The sequence below is a fragment of the Vipera berus genome (assembly GCF_964194415.1).
Source record: "Vipera berus genome assembly, chromosome: 1".
Taxonomy (NCBI): domain Eukaryota; kingdom Metazoa; phylum Chordata; class Lepidosauria; order Squamata; family Viperidae; genus Vipera; species Vipera berus.
The window spans coordinates 201,723,620-201,747,094 of record NC_138202.1 but is presented as its reverse complement, the minus strand read 5'-3'; the positions used below and the strand labels follow the sequence as shown (position 1 = coordinate 201,747,094).

General features: G+C 41.0%; 1 protein-coding gene across 1 annotated transcript in view; it reads left to right on the top strand.

Annotated features, from left to right (window-relative positions):
• Positions 1–14,434: 14,434 nt before the first annotated feature.
• Positions 14,435–23,475, top strand: part of SPTLC3 (serine palmitoyltransferase long chain base subunit 3) — a gene marked incomplete at both ends in the record, with an annotated part of 98,542 nt that continues 89,501 nt past the window's right edge. The window contains one exon of the mRNA XM_081343470.1: positions 14,435–14,545. Within this exon, the coding sequence (XP_081199596.1) occupies positions 14,435–14,545 (111 nt within the window). The remainder of the gene's footprint in view (positions 14,546–23,475) is intronic.

The following is a 23,475-nucleotide window of genomic DNA, read 5'->3' as shown; positions in this document are numbered from 1 at the left end:
CAGGGCCGGTAGCAGGCTGGAACAGAACACAGATGGTCAGATCCTAAGCCATTTATGACTTTTAAAGGCCATTACCAGGACCATATATTATGCCCAGTAAGCAAAAGATTACACAGGTATTGCATTCTGTTATGTCCATTAGCAGCTTAATCAATTTATTTTGCATCAATTATACCGTAATTCCCAAATACTTTTCAAGCACAACTCCATGTAATGCACAGTGTGATAGTCAAAAGAGAATGAAATCAAAGTAAGATAAGTACACCCAGTGCTTTTTTTGTAAAAGAAAAAGGTGCCGGAACTCACACATGTCATATAACCTGCCTTGCCTACCCTACAAGGTTCCATCCAAAAAAGGTGCCGGAACTCCGTTCTGAGCATTCTATGAGAAAAAAAGCCCTGAGTACACCTCTTTAAATCAGTTGGTACACTAGACATATTTATGCAAATATGTGTTTCACCACAGATGTCACAAGCAAATCTAGTAACATCTGGGGATCAAGGAATACTCCAAAGTATATGAAATGTGTTATAACTTCCCAAGCCTACTCTTTTCCAGGCTAGACATAGTTTCTCATACAAATTGGTTTTTAGATTAGATTTTTATCCTTTATAAGTTCTACTTTATAAGACTTTATAAATAACTCAAGGCGGAGAAGGTACATAATATTCCTTCCTCTTCTTATTTCTCTGCAACAACAACTTTGTGAGGTGGGTTGGGCTGAGAGAGAATGACTGGCTCATGTGGGATTCAGAGACCAGTCAACGCAGGGTGTCCCAAATATGTCTGTCTGCCTATGCAGAGTTTATTGTATTTATATAGTTTTAACAAGCAGGAAATTAGGCAAAGCAAAAGCATTGTTTATTGGTGTACTCCCTAGTCAATCTTAGAGAACATCCGAACATCCCAAGCCAGGGCAGAGTCTTCCTTATCTAGCTGGTTCCTTGCAGTCCTTGGCAGTGCTAATTGGAATGAGCGCATAGACATGTGAATAACAAGATACTGAGGCAGGCAGTTTTCTGCACAGGGTCCTTTCATATCCTTGACCTCCATCTCTACATTTCACTCTTTTCTTTTTTATTTGCCAAGGACTTGTAAAAAGGATTAATGGAGGGGTCCTAATCAGGAGAGGAATATCTTTGCAATTGCTTATACAAGGCATATACCTGGCCTTGAGGCAGTGTGGGAGGGGGTTTAGGGCAAAAAGCTGTGATACATACAGTATGTTGAAAAAGGAAGGGAGACACTGAACAAAGCAGCATTCACCAATCAAAATAGCACAAATAATGACTAAATAGCGTAGGATATTCCCCAATAAATTTATGGGTAGCCAGGTCCATAGGCTCTCCCACCAAGATTTTAAAGGGTCAATTTTCAAAAATCAGAGGCCAAATTGTGTAAAATATTGAGCTGGTGTTGTATGGTTCGTGATTCATCTGAAAGATTGAAACAACACATTCCTTCAAAACTTTCACAACCCAAATGCTGACGCAGAAGCAAATAATCAATAGCAGCACAATTTTGTAAAATACCTTTACGCAAAGCTTGCAGCTCGTGGTTGATTGCTGAAATAGCTATAGAAGTAGCATTAATTGTTTTTGCCAAATTACACGCAATAGTGTTAATGTTAAGATGAGCGTGAACAGCAAGCACTGGCACACCCACTATAGATTTAGCCAAAGCTATGTATTCTGCTTTATTAAGTAAAGCTGTTTCAGAGTCACAAGTGCTATCTAGTGTGACTCCTCGTTGAAAACGGTTTGAGTGAATTTGCTGTTTGGAAAGCAAAACAGGAATCAACTGGCGGAGACAACGCTGTGCTTCACTAATATTAGCAGGAATGTAATTAAAAGTTTCTTGACCACATGTAAAAAATCATCCCTGCGGGAGCCAAACATGAGCAAAATTAAAGGAAGTTTCCTCAAAAGCTGTACAATTTAAAACAGGTGAACTAATACGAAAACAGTGAGGTTTTTACTTGAAGATGTACAATTAACTATTTTAGCACATGTTATATTCTCAGGGATTGCTACTATCGGGGTGTGCAAAGCAATTACATCAGGGGGTAGATCATAGGCAGTCAACCCCCAACTAGATATAGTCCCAAAGTTAAAGTTTTTATACAACAGAAATTTGCTCAAGCCAGTGAAGTTTTGAATTACTGCAGAAGGAGTACAGACAGGAATCAGACATGTAGAAAGCAAATTTTACATATCATACAATTCAGATAAGCAAAAGAATTCATTTTGTGTGATGTTAGCTAGCTGCACCCATAGGTTTTGCTTCATTTGCTAAGTGAATGTTTGGGTGAGATGACAGCTGCTGACACTAAAGGGCAACAATTAATAATCAAGCATAAACAAATAATGGCTAAGGAATTGGCAGTTAAAACCTCAAAAACGACAGCGCATAAATTCTCGGGTGTTTGCTCCACATGCTGCTGTTGCAGCACTGCCTGCGCTTTGGTGCTCAGGCTTTTCATATCTCCCCACGTTACTGGACGGCTGGTCTGGCAAGATCGTATTGGCCACTGTGCCGTCTGTAAAGTCATTTTGGCCATTTCTGGAACCAGATTCTGGGACTGGTTCCACGACATCCTTAGCTGGGCAGACGCAACATGCTGGAATCCACAACGGTCCTGTAGGAGCAAACATAGCAGCATATCCTCCTCCCCAAGTAATTAGAGGAATTGGCCCTAACCATGTTTTGTCTGGCAATGCCCGATAATAAACTAGAGGGGGAGGCAAACTTGTTTTCTGTTGAAAGTGTCTCCGATAAGTGGTTGAATTTTGAACAGAGACATTTAACTGATTTAAGGTAAATAGTGTCTCTGATAAGTGGTTGAATTTTGAATAGAGACATTCAACTGATTTAAGGTAAATAGTGTCTCTGATAAGTGGTTGAATTTTGAATAGAGACATTCAACTGATTTAAGGTAAATAAAACTTTTTTAACCTGTTGTGTTACCCATGACACATTGGGTACCCGAAATCCCTCCTTTTTTATTTGTTTGTGAAAACAGTCCTTAAAGGACTGATTAGCACGTTCCACACTGGCTTTACCTGTGGAATTGTAGGGTAAGAATAATATTCCAGGTTGTACAAAATTGCAAAAAGGCCAATGAAGAATAGACCGGGCCGTTATCAGTTTTTAAAGAAGAGGGTTTGCCCAAGGCAGTAATGGCTGAAAAAAGATGAGAAATAACATGATTAGCCATTTCCCCTTGTTGAGGTGTGGCCCAAAGTGCTCCTGAATAGGTATCAATAGATAAATGAATATACTTCCAGGGAGCCAAGGATGGAACATGAGTGACATCCATTTGCCATAGTTGATTAGAGGCGAAACCAAGGGGGTTAACTCCCGTGTCCCCTGAGGGGATGCCCCAGAACATTGGGGACAGGATGAAACAATTTGCTTGGCTTGGTCAAGTGGAATATGGCAAGCTTGTGCCAGCCCCATGGAATTTTGATGAAAAAAAAGTGACTGAAAAAAGGATCTGAAAACAAAGTGGGTAAAACATGAACAGCAGTATCGGCATGACTGTTGCCTTCAGAAAGAGGTCCAGGAAGAGACGAGTGACTGCGTATGTGAGAAACAAAATATAAATGCTTTCTGTCTTGTAGTAATTGCTGTAAAGTTAAAAACAGAGCCATGAGATTGGAGTCAATCCTGGGTGTGATGTAAGCACCTGGAAGATTAAAAATAAATTGACACACATAATGAGAGTCAGAGATTAAATTAAAAGGCTGTTGAGAAAAAGTATAAAAAGCTAAAATAGCAGCAGACAATTCTGAGCGTTGCGGAGACGACTGTATTTCAGTATAGGACACCTTCCATGTATCATCCTTGTAAGCAATCGCTCCTCTCATTCTCCCTCCATCTGAAAAAAACAGTCAGAGCTTGCAAAAGCAGAGAAGACGAAAGCAATGGGCGGATAGGAAAGGAAGAAGTCATTAAACACACAAGCCTAGGATCTTTAGGCAAATGATATGCAATACAGCTCACATAGTCAGTTAAAGCACACTGAAGAGATAGGTTATTCTGAAAATAAAATTGAAAATCAGATTCCAATAAGATGGAAACAAACTTCTGTCAAGTAGGTTAAAACTTACAAATCTAAACAAAACAATGCAGAGTAATTTCTTTTAAAACTCAAAAGATTTCAAAAAGAATTGTCCAACAAGTACTGTCTCCTCCTTCCAGGAAAAAAAAACTGCAAACTGAAACTGCAAGAGTGGGTATTAAACTTCACATCCACCCTCCCTTTCTCAAACCAGAATTCTAAGCAGAGAGAAAAAACAGTTAAAACGACCAGTACCCCCCCCCCCTTCTTCTTCTGTCTCTCTCTCATTCTTAAAGTAACACAGTGGGGAGAGGGGAAGAAAGAGACTGGAGGGGGAAAAGAAAAGGTAAAAGGAATTTTCCTTCACATGCATTTTCCACAAATTCACTCACAGATCTCCCATAAACTCTTCACATGCAAACACAACAATAAAATCAGCAATTTACTGTTCCTTTCACAGCCTGGGACAGAGGTGGGGGTGGTAGGTGTTTTTTAGGGCTAACACACACACATTTACACATTAGCAAATTAACTCATTCACGTCCATTCCAACTGCTGGCATAAACAATTTCACATACAAAAATTTCATTTCATACTTTCTCCAGGCAAACCAATCACTATTATTATAATTTCAGGGAGCTGTTTACAAGCCAATGAGCTCCTTGTTCCAAATCTCTTTTTGTTTGTTTGTTTGTTTTTAAATAAGGCCTTTTTGTTTATTGTTATCAGAGGGGATTTAGACCCTCTTCCAAGTCTTGGAATAACACAGAACAACATAGACAGATGTATATACACAGATACCAATAAAACAACATTCATTTAGACATATGGCTTGTCCCACAAGAAAAACCAGGAGGTGATTCCAACCAAATACGGTTTTATAGGGCCCTTTAACCATCTCCCATTTTTCTCACCATTCCAAGTCCAAGCTTAATGTTCCAAATGTACAGATATAAGTATAAAAAAAACAAAACACACATCAATTTGGAGTTTGAAGCCAAAACAAGCTTCCCCTTTTAATTAAAAGGAGAGGAACTTTTATGGTTACTTACAATTTATCCCACCAACTTCAAAAGACAGTGGGGAAAGACTAAAAGGAATATTGAACCTGGGATCTTTTGTAGGTGTGAAGTGGGAAGAGTCCTCACCTCCGACAAAAGAATCAAATAGTCCAAAGAGCCAGATTAAAAGAAAAAGACAGAAGAAAAAACTTGCTTTTGGTTTCAACCTCTGATAGAAAGGGCTGTGAGATGCTGCAGACATGCCACCCCCTGGATTTCGACATTTAAAATGACCGGGTTTTCCAGTTATAACACTTTCCTTGAGGCTTGCTGCCTTGTGATAAAGCAGCTGCCAATAAATTGGTTTGATAAAAGGCTGTTCCTATATCCTGTAATCTGTTAACAAAATCAGGATACGGCTCAGTAGCCTTCTGCCTGATGTTAGAGAAGGCTTGATGAGGTTTGCCAGAAACAAGTACTTTTCCAAATGCTTGGTAGGAAACTTGTAAAGTAGCAGCTGGTAAAACAACTTCAGCATCAACTGGAACAAAGGGACCAGACCCATCAGCAATTTCTTCTACATTCCCCCCCACTTTTGCTAATTGTTCCTCTAAAATTTGCCTCATGGGGGTATATAATGGCTGTGAAGAAGCAGAAGAATTAACCTCTTCATGAGGAGCTGAAGGTCCAATTAAAGATAACTTTGGAGGAAAAAATTTTATTTGATCATAATAAAACCAGCACCTTAATCAGTATACCAAACTGGCTCTCAAGATATTTTTCTTACAAATTGGGGCCATGTGGGCTCTTTCCCATCAAATAATTGTCCCTTTCATTTATTTGGTACTGGAGGACAAGACTTTATTTCTAACCCTACTGTTGTGTATGTAAATAGTTATTAACAAGGTACTTAACAGATTGCAAACAGATTGCAACATAGCAGGGTTTAGAGCGGGAAATTAAGGTGCATTCATTGGTTGCAATAACCTAGGAGCGGGAAAATAGACTCCATTGATTGGTTACAGTTCACTCACTTCTCATATAAAAGGTTGCAACATTTGACAGTTAGTCAGTTGACTTTGTGTATTCAATAAACTCATTCATTGTTAAACCACTCTGAGTCCTCGTCTATCAGAACCAAACAATTGGCGACGAAGGTGGGATAGACAGAAGACCAGAGAATCGGCGGAATTGTCGCGCAAAGGCGGCAAATTCAGATCGAGTCACAGTCAACCGAGCGGCCGCGGCAGAATAAAAAAAATTCTCCGAATGGCGCAAATCGGGTCATTGAAGGAATTCGACCCAAACTTCCCCGAGGATTGGGAAGAATACATCGGACAAGTCGAAGGGTTCCTGTTAGTGAACGGAATCACAGACGACCGTAAAAAAGCGGCAGCTTTACTAACGATTTGTGGCACACCGGTTTACCGAATCGCTGTCGGACTGTGTCAACCGCAACCGGTCTCAAGCGTGCCTTATGCCGACCTCCTAGCCAAACTAAAGGTCCACTTTACACCCAGGAGATCCGAGCTCTTCTGGCGGCGCATCTTTGAGAAGAGGAACCAGAGACCGGGAGAATCCATACAAAAGTTTGTCGCTGCCGTCAGGGAAGCCGCAGTACGATGTAAATACGATAATTTAGAAATTAGAATTCGGGACCGAGTAGTACTGGGCTTGCGTGACGAGCAGCTACAAAACAGAATAATCGCCAAACCCACCGGCGATTTACAGGACGTGATCGACGAACTTTTAACTTACGAGTCAACCGGGTATCGCGACCCCCCCCCGCAGCAGCATGGCAGCAACGTCCGAGATCAATCAAGAGGGCTATGTGGACTGCGGGGAGGTGGACCAGCAGTGGGAGGAAGATATCGCTGAAGTCTCCAGGCGATTCGGAAAAATGGCACCAAGACAACCCAGAAGTGAAGGGCCTGAACCTGCCCACCGTCAACCAACCGCAACTCCGCAAAGACAAGCGACGGGGGCACAACGACCTTGGAGGGACACCGCAACCAAACCGCGAGACATCGACAACCAGAACCGGTGCGGCAGCTGTGGCGGCAACCATCCCCGCGCCTCTTGCCGATTCCGAACCGCAAAGTGCAGGGCATGCGGCAAGACCGGCCACATCCAGGCCATCTGTAGGAGCCGTGCTCGCGACAACCGCCTTCACGAAGTCGACGTGTGGCCCGAGGGTAAGGTAACCCCTAAATTCAGTGGCAAGGAGACCCCTAAACCCCGGGTTAAAGTTCAAAATCTAGGGGAGGTGGCGCGAGTCAACCGGAGGAGACAGGGGAAAAGTCACAATTTTCCAATAGGAAAATTAAAAATTACAGTCCTGCTGCAAGGGGTCCCTTGCAGAATGGAAATTGACTCAGGGGCTTCAGTGTCAATAATTTCCACTGAAACCCTTGAGAGGATTGAACAAATAAGTGGAAGAAGAATTCCACTTAGTTCAACAAATATTCAATTAACTGACTTCCAAAAAAGTCCCATAAAAATAAAAGGGAAGACCAGCCTTAACATTAAATTTAAGGGATTTAAGGGGGTCTTAGAATTGTTACGGAGGGACATAGGACTAGTTTAATTGGACTTAATTGGTTCCCTGCCCTGGGCATTTGGATTGGGGGGATAAATTCAGTGATTAGGAAGAAGACCCTCGAATCAGTCTGCAATGAATTTGCAGACGTATTCGATGGATCTTTGGGGAAGTACAAAGGGCCCCCAATTAAATTTAACCTAGACCCCTCAGTAAAACCAATCAGTCTTAAGGCCCGAAGGGTACCTTTCGCCTTAAAGGGAAAAATCGAGGCCGAGCTCGACCGGCTTGTAGGCCAAGGGGTATTAGAACCTGTTGAGGGTGGTTTGTGGGAAACGCCGATTGTCACACCCCTAAAACCCAATGGGGATGTGAGAATCTGCGCTGACTACAAAGCCACCCTGAACATTGGAATGAAAAAGCATGCTTACCCGGTCCCAACGGTGAAGCAGGTCCTCACGATGATCCAGGACGGCGCCATGTTTGCCAAGTTAGACTTGGCGCATGCGTACTTACAGCTGACTGTTTCTGAAGAAGCTGCAGAAGCACAGACGATAGTTACCCACAAGGGGGCGTTCCGGGTCCACAGACTGCAATTTGGTATTGCAGCTGCTCCAGGCATCTTCCAAGAAGTGATGGAGAGGACCTTAAAGGGCATACCTGGTGTATGCCCTTACTTTGATGATGTCCTGATAGCTGGAAAAGATGAAGAAATGTTAGTAGAGCGGCTGGAACAGGTACTGGGCAGATTTAGGAGGGCTGGATTGAAACTAAAAAAGGAAAAATGTAGTATAGGGGTTAAATCCACTGATTTTTTGGGGTTCAGGATTGACAAAAATGGAATCCACCCTACCCCTGACAAAATTAAAGCAATAAAATGGGCCCCTGAACCAAGGAACAAGGCGGAACTACAGGCCTTCCTTGGCTTGGTAAATTTTTACCACACGTTTGTGCCACACAAGGCTGCCATTGCAGAACCCCTCCACAGACTCTTAGATAAGAAGACTCCCTGGCAATGGCTGAACAAACACAAAGTGAGTTTCCAAACGTTAAAAGACATCCTTTCCAGTAAATCAACTGTAACCCACTTTATAGAAAACAAACCAATTTATCTGGCGTGCGATGCTTCGCCTTATGGTGTAGGGGCTGTGATCAGCCACTTAGACAACCAAGGAATACAAAGACCCATTGCATATTATTCCCGGACACTAACCAAGGCAGAGCGGAATTATGCTCAGATAGACAGGGAGGCATTAGCAATAGTGGCAGGAGTAAAAAAGTTCCACGACTACCTTTATGGTAGGAACTTTACCATACTGACTGACCACAAACCCCTGTTGGGACTGTTTACCACGGATAAACAGACTCCCCAAATTATGTCGCCCAGAATGCTGAGGTGGTCCATTTTCCTCTCAGCATACTCATTTTCCCTCCAATACAGACCGGGCAAAGACATGGGACACGCTGACGCCCTTAGCAGATTGCCCCTAAGCATAACAGAGGAGGACCCTGCACCTGTGGGACAAATAATGTCCCTACAGGATATTCCTGATTTACCCCTAACTGCTAAAGACATAGCTGAGGCAACAAATAAGGACCACACCTTAAAGAGAGTATTGGCCTGGGTCATGAGCGGGTGGCCAAATGCCAACCCGGATGAAAAATACAGGCCCTATTTTAGAAGGAAGGATGAATTATCAGTTCATTTGGGATGCTTACTCTGGGGAAATCGTGTGGTTATTCCAGGAATTCACAAATCAGCTATTTTACTAGAATTACATGAAGGACACCCTGGAATAGTACGGATGAAGGCGTTGGCTAGGAGTCACTTGTGGTGGCCAGGACTGGACAACGACATCGAGGAATGTGTTGCCAATTGCCATCTGTGCCAACGTTCTAGGCCTGAACAACAGCACATCCGTACGCATAAGTGGGAGTTAGCTAGGAATCCTTGGTCCAGGATTCATATTGATTTTGCTGGACCTTTCCAAGGGTTAACATTTCTAGTAGTGGTTGACAGCTTCTCTAGATGGCTAGAGGTAGTACCAGTCAGTTCAGTAACTTCAGCAAGAACAATACAGGCATTAAGGGGCCTCTTTGCCACTCATGGGTTGCCGGACTTAATTGTGTCTGATAATGGGCCACAATTCACATCTATTGAATTTCAGGATTTCCTCAAGGCCAACTCGATTAAGCATAAGACATCAGCACCCTTCCACCCATCCACCAACGGCTTGGCTGAACGGAACGTGCGGACCACGAAGGACGCTTTAAAAAGAATCATTCGGGGTGACTGGCATCAGAGACTGGCCGAGTTCTTGTTGGCCCAACACACGACCCCATGTTCTGCTACAGGGAAAAGTCCAGCTGAAATGAGGTGGGGCAGGAAACTGACTACCAAATTGGACAGATTACACCCTGACAGACTTCAATCAAACACTGAATTGGACATTCCTAACAGAACATTTAAAGTGGGGGATTTGATCTGGGCCAGGAACTACGGCCAAGGGGATAAATGGATTCCCGGGGTGGTGACTGAAATCTTAGGCCCCCTATCGTACACTATTGAGGGGGAAGGGAATAGGATCTGTAAAAGACACATAGATCAGCTGAGGAAGAGATCCAGTGGATGCTTGCCTGTAGAGGGGGACCAAAGTATATTGGGGGGAAACAGTACATCCAGATTCAGGGATAACAACATGCTAGAAAGTGCGGTAGAGGAATGGCAAAACATCTCATCCCCTGGTTCCCAACAACAACAACATCAATTTAGTCAAATTGACTGGGAGGTACCCCTGCGAAGTAGGCCAGTGACCACTGATTTTCAAACACAAACTAATACACAAAACAGCAGCAGAGAAACATCAGAGCCTAGCAACCCAGAGCCCAGGTCCAATAGTGACATGCAGCCAAGCAATCAATCAGGAAGAGAGGTCCCTAGCAGCCAGAATAACAGATACCCTTCTAGAATACATAGGCCACCAAAATATTTAAAGGATTTTGTAAAGAAATAACATCAACTTTGGGGTAAGGGGTGTTGTGTATGTAAATAGTTATTAACAAGGTACTTAACAGATTGCAAACAGATTGCAACATAGCAGGGTTTAGAGCGGGAAATTAAGGTGCATTCATTGGTTGCAATAACCTAGGAGCGGGAAAATAGACTCCATTGATTGGTTACAGTTCACTCACTTCTCATATAAAAGGTTGCAACATTTGACAGTTAGTCAGTTGACTTTGTGTATTCAATAAACTCATTCATTGTTAAACCACTCTGAGTCCTCGTCTATCAGAACCAAACACCTACAAAAATATTTGGGGGTGGGTGGGTTACTCTAATGTTTTTATTTATTGTAATTCTTGTGATCCTTGATTCTTGTACCTTGTGTTAGCTATTCCTCTCAGCATTCATACATTTTGTAAATATCTCCTCTCTACAGATATTCAAAATCAATTATAAATTTTACATACCTAGTCTAATATTATACTTCATACCAAAAGTGTACAGCTTATTGAAGGATACTGATTGTTTAACCAATTATATGCCTATTAGCAGAAGCAAAACACATCCATATTTGAGCAAGGCCTTGTAAGCAACGCTTTTTTCTGAATAACTATCTTATATACATGGTTTTTTAGATGATCTGTTTGCAGTTATTTGTAGTAATTCTCCAAAATGAAAGAAGAACGGGTTATATTTACTTAATATCATGTTAATTTGCATGTTTGCATCAGGCTGATTGGTCTGTAGCTTTCCAAATGCTTCTCCTTTTTAACCAAATTACTAACCAAGAGTGATTTACTGTACTGGGATTTTCAGTTCAGTTCCCCACCCCATCTACTTGTATTGAATACACTCTTTGCTAGATAGGTGTAACACCTGGCAATCTGATCCTATACATATTTATTCAGAAGTGAATATGAAGTTTCATATAGTGCTGAGTTACCATAGGTAGTGATTATATTTTCTGAATTCAGTCTATCAAATTTGCATAGATTTGCCACATCTGTAAATGATCTTTTTAATGTTGCTGCTTTTCTTTTTACTCTTTTATAAATAATTTTGCATTATCTGAAATTCTAAAAAAAATTTAAAAGGAAAATTACAATACAGTGTAATACTTTTGAGTGCTACAAGTTACACCTGCCTTAGTTTTAAGCAGTACCAACATATTTAAAATTCAACCTTCTATTTCTATTAATTCAGTATTGTAATTTATTTAGATGGGGTTGGTTTTTTAATGCAATGACAACATACTTTGCATTTAATTGCACTTAAAATCAATCCTAAAAAAGCCGGGCATTGAATAGGTGAGTCACACATTTCTTCATAAATCTCACTAATGCATACCATATTTGCTCCTGCTTTCAAAATCCCCCACATTATTATGTTAGTTATTTTATAGGCTGCCCGACTACATCATGACTCTAGGTGGTGTACAATATGAAACAATTAAAAATAGAATAACGTAAAAAAGGTACAAAAACAATTGTCTGGAAAAAGAATGCAAACACTGCCAGATCAAACATCCCAAAAGAGCTCCACCAAGTACTCCAGCCCAAGGCTTGGGGGAAGACACATGTTTTTAGGTCAGGGTGGTGGTCATACATCTCCTTGAGAGATGTCATTCCAGAAGACCTCTTTCCTGGGTTCCCTCAGTGACATCCAAAGCATGCTGGCTCTGCCTGATCATCAAAGATTGGCAGAAACTATTAGGGTCCCTCAGATAGCCAGGCCCTATGCCATGAAAGGTTTTATAGGTGATAGCCAGTACTTTGAATTGCGCTCAGAAGCCCGCTGGTAAACCATACCACTCATGAAGCAAAGGTATTATGTGGGGTATACCTTGGCATGTCTGTAACTGCCTATGCTGCTGCATCTGGACCATGATGACTGTGGGAGGGGAATATCACAGCTTCCTGATGATGTAGTCAATCTAGACCCTCTCAGAGGAACAGAGTTAAGATCTAGTGGATCCAAAGCAGATTTCTTCTCCCCTTGTATGGAGAGGGAAAATACTGCCAGAGATCCTTCTGCAATTGTATAGGGATTGTGTGGCTGTGTCAAGTTCTTGTCATGAGTTTTCTATCCAAGATTTAGCTGTACTATTATAAGTGTGCGTGCTTAGACATATGGGGCTCTGAGTCGGTGTTGACACCTGGCGACTACATGGACAAGTCCCTGCAGTTTTCTTGGACAGGTTTCTTAAGTGGCTTGCCATTATCCTTTTCCTAGAGCTGAGAAAAAGTTATTGAGCCAAGGTCACCCAGCCAGCTTTGTGTCTAGTAACCAGCTTGATGCCTTATTTTTGTTTACTTATCAATGTATAGAAACTGTCCATTTCCCTCACAGAGGGATCCTTAACCAATACCTAATACTTCGCCATAACCAATACACCAAACTGGTTCTTTGTCCGTAGTAATTATAATAATACAAATAGTTGTGTATTCCTGCATGTATAATTTCAAGGGTTGACAATCCTGAGCTTTGGGCATTATTCATGAGGCATACTTTTCCCACAGCACTGTATAATGAGGGGAGACACTGCACTTGGTAGAAACTAGGCTTTGGAATTCATGAGGTTAATGTGCTTAAACTAACCAAAATATTACAGAACCAGGACTACAACCTGCTTTTTAAAAAAGTGGCTAGACAAACAAGGTTTGGGTCCTCAACACATCACTAGACACCAGCAGGAAGAAGCAGGCCTAACACCTGTTAAAGTTGCTATATTTGGATTTACAAACCAACAGGGCACTTAACTTATTTGCCTCCCACTTTCCTGATTTTTTTGCTTTCTGTCAAAATCCAACTAATCCTATGACTCGTGGGGCCACCTAAAATCGGCCTAGGTTTTTAATTTTAAGAGGAGGAAACCAGCAGTGCCCCCCCCCCGCACGTAACTTTTTTGCCTCCCACTTTCCTGATTTTTTTGCTTTTTATCGAAATCTTAACTAATCCTTATGACTTGCAGATCCACCTAAAATCGGCCTATGTTCTTATTATTTAAGAGCAGGCACCCAAATGGATTCTTTCCCGGAAAAATAATTGGTAGGTTTTTACTGTAGTGGAACAATGAAATTTGTTTTATGTATTTATGTAATTTATTCGTTTGTTTGTGAAATTTTATTGGCCCTCCCATCTCGTTGTGGGGCTACTGTAGGCGATCGTCAGCCCCAGCGCTTCTCTTCCAGAAAAAAGCACCTAGAGATCGGTTGAGAATTCTCCTGACAATGAGGCTGAGGCGGGGGGGGGAGGGAGGGAGAGGAAAGTTTAATTTAAAAGTAAGCAGTCTTTTTTGTACCGATTGAGAGAGTGGAAAGGGAGGCTTCTCCCTGCAGACTCCTCGTCGTACAAGTAGAGCAAGCCTTTTAAGATTGAACGTGAAATATTTATAGGCGCATTTAATACCCTGAACAAAGCCAGCTTGCGCATTTTAAGCTCCTTTAGCAAGCAGCCTGCCTCGAAGCGTTCCCGCCTTTTTCTCCGCCCTCCTTTTTTAGCAGCTTCGCTAATTCCTCTCCAGTTCACACAGCTCGGTTGCGCTCTGGAGCAGCAGCATGGGCTCTACGCTTTGCCATCTCAGTAAATCCACGGTTTGCCGTTTTCGCTGCCTGGGACTACGGAGAGAGTTTGCTTTTTAGCGGTTGAGATTAGATGAAGTGACAAAAGCTCTTCGACCAGCCAGCCAGACCAGTGGGATACGTTTGTACAGATCTTTCTGAAGGAATAGGGGTGTTTTGTTTTGTTTTGTTTTTTGCTCAGCTTTTGGAAGTTTGAAGTACCGAGGCACTCCTAAGGGACTAGAAACCTGGTGGGTTTAAAGCAAATGGCTCACCCGAAAGATCTCTCCAATGGACATCTACACTGTCGTCAGAAAAAAAATAACCTCTTAAAACACAGGATCCACAAAAAAAACGGCGTGGTGAAGGAAACTAAGGTAAGCGTTACACTCCAGGATCGGCTTCCCAACTTGCCTGCCTGTGATTTTTTTTTCTTCCCGCCATTATTTTAATGGAAACTTTTTAGATGTACGGTCTTGTTCCTCTTTCCCGGCGTTAAAAGTTTTTCAACCCCGCGGGATGTGGTTGTCTAAACCAAGACAGGAAGAAGAACCCGTTTTCCTGTTTCTCATTTATTGCGGATAATTTTGTGGTTGTCTTGTTTCATCTTTCATCGGAAAACCTGTGTGATGTTATTCATTGCTCCTTTAAAAAAAAACCTACCCTCAAACCCTTTCTCATAAATGCCAGATCAGTTACCTGTTTTGGGCTCCGTTTTGTAAATTCACCATCAGTCTATGCAAGTGAGATGCTTTTGTAGGTGGTTTCGCACACCAGCTCGCTTCTCTGCTCATCTCCGCTGGAAGTAAACTGATAATATCTTCCTAATTTTTGAGGTATTCCTGGCGTTCCTCACTTTATCTTCCTCGATTTCAACTTTTCATTGGTAGTCACACCTCTCAGATGCTTCCTGACGGGTTTTTCAGGTGTCATCCTGCCAAACAGGTCTTGGCAATGGTTGGAGAAGCAGGGTTGTCTGTGTTTGGGTGTTATTTTCTCATACAAGATGGGATTTGGAAAGGTTTATTTGGAGTGTGGGAAAAGGTGGAATGTGGTATCCTTGATCGCAGGTCAGCTAACTTATTAACTATTCTGATTATTCTAATCCAGTGTCATAGACCTTAAAGTAGTGGTTGATGCTCAGGGTTGGCGTACGCCTTAATTTATAAATATGTAATACAAAACATGGCTTCCCCTCCTTTTGCTGCCCCAAATGATCTAAAGATGGGATCAGGTTTGAATGAATGCTAGGGATATGATGGCTGGTAAGCAGCTCTCTAGAAGTCCCCATAAAAATCTTTATCCTTAAGATGATAGAGGTTGAACCAGAAACCTAGTGTGTGCTCCCGTGCTGCAATCCTTTCCTTTGAGGTAAAAAGTTAGTTTCTCTTTTCTTATAAATCAATAGCTGAGGAGACTAGAAACGCAGCCGCCACCCAGGGGTTTTCTCAGCTGAGGTGGCATGGACCTTTCTTAAGTTAGTTGCTTGTTCCAACTTTCCTGACATTGTTAAATATGTCTGGTGAAATAACAGTTGCTGCTGACTAATTTGCTCAGACCTGACCTTCACACAAGTATTTCCTATCTTGATGCTCTTATCACCAAAATTTACATATTTTACTATGGTTTATTAAACAGATCCACCCAGGGTCTGACCCAAGGAGTTTCTGTGGGTGGTAATTGCTTGAGGGGTTAAAAAAGGGGAAAGAATGATGGTATTCCTTAGAAAAATTATGTTGTAAAATATAATACATAACATACTGAAGGGATTATAGGAAGCAAAATATTTGATAAATTATTGTATAATAATTTGTTTCCTTTATTAGAGTTAACAGTGTTCTGACTTCAGATCACCTCAAACATTTGTTATCAAAAACATAAAATTTATTGAACGTAATAGTATGTAAACATGTCTATGTTCAGTGTGCTATAAGTACATTTGTGATTTAAATATGCATTAATGGAAAAATGTTTTTACATATGCTGCTCAGAAGAAAGGAAATCTCTGAAATTTGCCTGTTGAAATCTTTATTAATATTTCAGATTTATATAAACTTATTTACCTACTAACTAGCTAAAGTTTTCTTTAATACCTGCTGATTTTTTTAAGTATTCAGTTCAGTTTATTTATTTTTTATTTATTAAATTTACATTTAATTTGTTTAATTACTGAATCATTTTGAAAACGTTATCGGTGTATATTTGCTAGTTGCCTAATGAGGAGGAAGAATCCAGAAAGAATGAAAATTAAGGACTTACCATAATAGTCAGATGTTTACGTAATTGCTTAACCTTATCATATATTAGATCTTCAGTTGGTTTTTGTAAGTTCTAGACTGTCACTGTACAAACAAACTTATATGGTTGAAATTCTTAATGCTATCTATCATTAATGCTAATTTAAAAGAGCTACAGTTTGCTGGAAGTATACGCTCCTGTTCTTTGGTCACAACTGACAAAGGTGTCTTGGAGTTTCTTCAGTTACAGTTCATCCCCTCTCAATGCATGTTATATGTTGTATGTTAACCGTACAAATTATGTATTTACCAAATTTACAAAGTAATACTGAATTCTGTCAAATTTTCACAGCAACTTATAATAATATACCAAATAAAAATGTGTATAATAAATAATAATAGAATGTTGTAGAGATGGGCCTGCCTAACTTCTAGAGGGAGTCTATTCCATAACATTAGTTCCATGATGGAAAAGCACTGTTTTCTGACTTTAGATCTCCTCACTTAATGGATGTTAGGATACTATGAACATCTTTTCCCAGGAGGATCACCTTAGCAGAATTGATAGGTGATCCTGCAATTACCTAGGTCCTAGACACAAAACTGCAAAAGCTTTTGTAAGTCAAAACTAATACTTTGAATTGCACCTGGACACTGGTAGCCATTGCAGGACCCACAATATGATATAATATTGATTATGGCAAGTAGCATATGTTAACAAGTGAGCTACTGTATTTTGGACTAACTATAGGTTCTAAATGGTCTTCAAAAGCAACCCTATGAAGAGCACATTACAATAATTTAATTGCATGGTCACAAGGACATGAATCAGCATAGCTGAATCAATCTGCAAAAGAGAGGGCTGAAAATGTCTCACCCATAAGTCTTCCCTGCCATAGCATCCAGCCCATCCTCATGATGTTTTGGAAGTCTTTAAAAAATTGGCTGTTCTCCAAGGCTCCTAGGGGTAAAGTGTTTGTGAAGCCCTGTTGGTAATGCTTTTTGGTTAGAGAAAGTATGTTTTTATTGCTTTCCTTTTATTATTTTAATGAAAACCATTGTGAAATTATTATGTAATCAGGCATCCTCTAAAATCTCATAAATCCATCAAATAAATCTGCCTTTTGAGCCCTAGCTGTGAGCAGTCCATTCAACAGATGACAGAAACCAGAATGAGCAAACAGCAATTCCATCTTGCTAGGGTTCAACTTTAATCCATTTCCTCCTATCCAAATTTCAGCAGCTTGCAGGCACTGAGATAAGACTTCAGCACCATCTCTAGTAGATCCAGGGTAGAAATATAAAGCTGAATATCAGCATATTGACTGTATCATACTCTAAACTGTGGGATGACATCTCAAAATGGTGTCATATAGATATTAAAGAACAGTGTAAAGACTAGTCTATATGAGTCCCCAGTCTTTCTTCTCCCAGTACCGCTGACTAGAATTGCCTATTGAGATAGGAAAGAATCCACTTCAGAACACTGCATTGAATCCCCGGAGGATACCATGGTAAACAGTATCAAAATCTACAAATTTGTCACATAGGACAAGAGGGTCACATTTTCCCATATCAGGGTCCCAATAAAGGCCATCGACTGGAGCAATGTTGTCTCCATCCCATTCCCAGTTCATTATCCTGACTGAAAAGGGACCATGTAATCAGCTTTCTCTCAAATTTTCTACAGTTGAATCTAAACATGTTCAGTCAAAAGTAGTTTGTCAACTGATGTATACTTATCAAACACTGCTGAGTATGAGGAAGGTTTCTTAATGAAGATTGATAGTATGATCCTCTCTCAAGGGGGAAATCCCAATGGAAATCATGTTCCAATAGTAATGCAGTAAGATAAAGGAAGTTTCCAGACAAGACTGCCTTATTTTACCAGGTAAAAGATAGTCACTTAGTTCACCAATACTAAATCATGACTTGTTTTAAACCAGAGATGCTTTTTCACGAGGCAACTGGACTTTCTTGTTTTTCTTTGAAGACGTTTCACTTCTCATCCAAGAAGCTTCTTCAGCTCTGACTGGATGGTGGGGAATGGAAAGATTTATACTCCTTGCAGACAGCTGGAGATTTACATTCTTTTAGAGAGTTGTTAGTGCTACCTGGAGGCTTAACTATGTCTTCGGGGTCACAGAAGGTGTGGAGCTTTCTTGAAACTGTTGAAAAGATTGTGCTGTAGACTGGAGATAGATGATGTCATATCGCTCCCCCTCTGTTGAGAGAGGGCTGTTCAATTTTGACATAGATGGCCTCTGTGTTCTGTGGAATACTGTTTGTCTTTAATCTATTAATATTCAGCTACCCTCCCCAGTTATCAAAATTGATTCAAATTCCTCAATAGGGAGTATTTAACTGCTTGAACAATTAATATCAGGTAACAGCATCCATTCAATCTTGAGCTAAGCAAATAACTTTTGTCAGTATGAGATCATCAGAAATCCCCAAACTGTAGATTAGACTGTGAAATTGAGAAAAATATGATGCTTTACCCCCCTTTTGTGCAGGTATATACTTTGCCTGTCAGGGAAAAATGGCACATAATGACTTTGCAGCTTTATATTGAACTCTGTAATTAATTCAGAGCACACAATATGTCCGGCAAGGCTGTATACTGTCGCCCTGCCTGTTTAACTTATATGCAGAGCACATCATGAGAAAGGCAGGGCTAGATGAATCAAAAGTTGGGATTCAAATTGCCGGGAAAAATGTCTACAACCTAAGATATGCAGATGACACCACTCTAATGGCAGAAAGTGAAGAGGAACTAAAGAGCCTCTTGTTGCAGGTGAAGAAGGAGAGTGCAAAACCTGGCTTGAAACTTAACATTAAGAAAACCCAAATCATGGCATCCGGCCACTCAATTCCTGGCAAATAGATGGGGAAGAAATGGAGGTAGTGACAGATTTTATTTTCCTGGGCTCCAAGATCACTGCAGATGGGGACTGTAGCCAAGAAATTAAAAGACGCTTGCTCCTTGGGAGGAAAGCCATGGCAAATCTAGACAGCACACTAAAAAGCAGAGACAACAGCCTGTCAACAAAAGTGCGTATAGTCTAGGCTGTGGTCTTCCCAGTTGCAATGTATGGCTGAGCACCAAAGAATTGAGGCCTTTGAACTATGGTGCTGGAGAAGACTCCCGCGAGTCCCTTGGACTGCAAGGCGTTCAAACAGATCATTCCTAGAGGAGATCAACCCTGACTGCTCTTTAGAAGGCCAGATCCTGAAGTTGAAACTCAAATACTTTGGCCAGCTAATGAGAAGGAAGGACTCACTGGAGAAGAGCCTAATGCTGGGCAAGAGAAGAAAGGGACGACAGAGAATGAGGTGGCTGGATGGAGTCACTGAAGCAGTAGGCATGAGCTTTAAATGGACTCCAGAAGATGGCAGAGGACAGGAAGGCCTGGAGGAACGTTGTCCATGGGGTCGCGATGGGTCGGACACGACTTTGCAACTAACAACAAAACAACAACACAATATGGTAAAACCCATTCCCCCTTTCGCAAACATAAATCCCCATAATTTATCCCCTGTGCTGCATGCTTCGGCTGCCTCCCCAACACCCTGCACCCAATAGTACAAAGTTTGCTACCTATCTCTTCATATATCATCTATCTTAGTATCACTTTATTCAGAGGTGCTCAGCAGGGCTATTACTTTCTACCCATGTATCCTTATGCTTTTCAACTTGAGAAGCAAATATTCCATCAACGTCCCACTACAGTGCCTCCAGAAAATCAAACTCTTAATAATAGAAAATGGGATTACGGTTTGGTTTGATCACATAGCACTCTTTACTTCCATAGACCTCAGAACTAGAGAAAGATTCCATGACAGCAGTATTTCACAACATACCTAACCTAAATCAAATACACTAAGATCAAAGTACCCAGAATCATGGACCTCAGCAACCTCTGACTCACAACCTACTTTCAGTTTGATGGATAAATATAGCAACAAATTATGGGAACATCCACAAGATCACCACTCAGTATCATAGGAGATACTGTAATGCAGCATCTAGAAATCATAGCCTTCCTTCAGATAAAACCAAAAGTATGGCTCTGGTACGTGGATGACACCTTTGTCATAATGAAGGAAAAATTAGAGGAGACAGATAAAGCAACATCTTCAAAGGAATAAAATTCAGAAGAGAAAAAGAAAATAGCGCACTGCCCTTTGTGAATATCCTCATTGGCAAATTAGAAACACAAGTCTATCAAAAACCATGCACGCTAACAAAATACTCCACTGCCAAAGTAAGAACCCAGCTTTCCACAAAAAGAGCTATATAAGAACATTACACAAATTTACTGTAACAACGCAGAGCATCCAAAAAAGGAAACAGGCTGCCTATACAATATCTTCCAACAAAGTGAATACCCATGGAACTTTATCAAAAGGTTGGGTAATGAAACAACCGCAAGAAAATAACCAAGCTCAGAGACCGCCAGGGACTCCATAAAATAAAGTGGGATGGTTAGATTTTTGTTTTATGTGATTACCAGACCTGAGGAGTTTTGGAGATAACAGACGATGTGGATGAAGAAGAGCAAGAAATCTATATACTGCCAAAATCTATATACCACTAAAACTCTTGTTATCATGACCTTAGTTGGGCAAAATGGTGTGTCATAGAGCAACAATTTTTGAACCAAGGTATCTCAAATAGGCAAACTTATAGAATGTGCCCAAAATCCAGAGCCTGTGATTCCTGAGGGAATAAAATTTGGAAGAATTATGGCTGTTGCTGGGTTGCTGCTGCTGGCCATGATCTTCATTTGCAACAATCCATGGCAGCGTCCCATCCAGTCTCACAATCCCTCACTCCGTTCCCCCCCCCCAAGCAGGACCCACATATCTGGGAAAGAAGATTTTTAATGCTTTCGGCCAGATTCACTCACATAAGGAAGTTCAATGAGGAACCTGGCAAGAAGTTGGAAGTCACTCCCATTCCCAATGGTTTTTGTCCATCTTTGGTCATTATTTCTCTGTTTGGGAAAAGAACTAACTCTAAAACAATGGCCTAATCAGGCACAGATTGTCCAGTACACTGTTAAAACTCGAAAGAACATCTATGTTCTACGGTACAATACAAGTATAACAGTACAGTATTGGTCATACTGTACTATAAAACTGAATACCACAGAAGAACATCTATGTTCTTCTGTAGTATTCAGTTCTGTTATATTTGTATTGTACTGTAGTTATACAGTACAGTTATACAACACACCAGCATTTGCCATTACTCAGATCAGCGTGGGTTAGAAGGAGCATGAAAACTTATGAAAGATAATACCATTTGAGTTACTTAATAGTAAAAGGCATAGGGAGAAACAAGATGTCAGCATAGGTTCAGGTATCCTTTATGCAGTTCTGTTATATTTGTATTGTACTGTAGTTGTACAGTTATACAACACACCAGCATTTGCCATTACTCAGATCAGCGTGGGTTAGAAGGAGCATGAAAACTTTTATGAAAGATAATACCAATTGAGTTACTTAATAGTAAAAGGCATAGGGAGAAACAAGATGTCAGCATAGGTTCAGGTATCCTTTATGCAGTTCTGTTATATTTGTATTGTACTGTAGTTGTACAGTTATACAACACACCAGCATTTGCCATTACTCAGATCAGCGTGGGTTAGAAGGAGCATGAAAACTTTTATGAAAGATAATACCAATTGAGTTACTTAATAGTAAAAGGCATAGGGAGAAACAAGATGTCAGCATAGGTTCAGGTATCCTTTATGCACACATGCAAAATGTCCAGACCAGCATCCCATTATAATACCTCCTTTGGGTTATTCCACCTAACCAGGGGAGCATGCAAATTTGAGTTGGCTGCTAAATCCTTTATATAATGAAATGGAAATTACTTTGTGGTCTTCATGACGTTGACTTGGGAAAGGACTAAAAGCCCATGGGATCTGCAGCCTCTGTTTTGACGTAATAATATTCTTTCTTCTACTTGAAGAGATTAAGACAGGAGAATTCCAATCAACTTTGGTTTTCTGCCGCCCTGCCAACAGTTGGTAAGGCCTTAATACTTTTTATGAAGCCTTGCCCTATTTCTCACAGTTTGCTCCCACTCCTTGTCATTCACAGAAGAGAGGAAAAATTCTAAGATGGATATTACAATTATTCTTCATGTGGTTTTAAATTAATTTTCATTCTAATAACTTGTTGAAGCAGGTAGGGACATTTTGAAATTGGTTATTGCTGAGGAAGAGAGGACTAAAAATTACATTGCAATTACAAAATTGTATTTCAATGAAGCTTTAAGATAAACTTGGTATGTGTTAAAAGAAGCTATTTTAGAGCCATATATTTGGAGGAAAGCATTGGGGAGTGCCCAAATGTGTGTAATGAGGTGAGTTTCTGTGGGAAATCTTATGAGACAAATCTTTCTCTTTCCAACAATTGGACACTTTATGTTTGTCTTGTACATTTCTCTTAATATTTGCAGTTTTGAAAGTCTTAAGTGGTATGAATGATATCTGTATCTGTTCTGAACCAGCCTGCTACCGGCCTTGCAATAAGGCAAACCCCTGTTCAAACAGTAGAGACTGGAGAGCGTCTGAGGCTGAAAAGCGTCTGCCAAGATTTATTACTCAAACAACAGAACAAGAAACAAAAACACTGGAACTTGAATCCTCAAACGGAAGGGTTGCTTTCAGCAACCAGCCCTTCCCCAAACACTCCTTTTATTTAGAGTTCAGGGCGTGGCCTCCCTGTGCCTCCTCCCGAGGAGTCCCACAGCCTTTCTCTGTTTGTTCCTGCTCGACTGCCTCCTGCGTCGGGCGTCCTTGAACAGGGCCAGCTGTGGGTCATCATCCTCCGCACTATCGGGCTCACGCAGCTGAGAAGAGGGCCCCGGCTGGGGGCTCTGCGAAGCCTCCAAGCCATCATCAGCCAGTTCGTCTTCCACACCCTCCTCCTCCCCCTCATCTGAGTCATCCGAGACATCTGAGCCGGCTGCCGGACCCACAGGCTGGCCCTGAGTCACAACAGTATCTAGGATATGTGCTGTGGTCACATCTGCAGAAGAGTGAATTGTC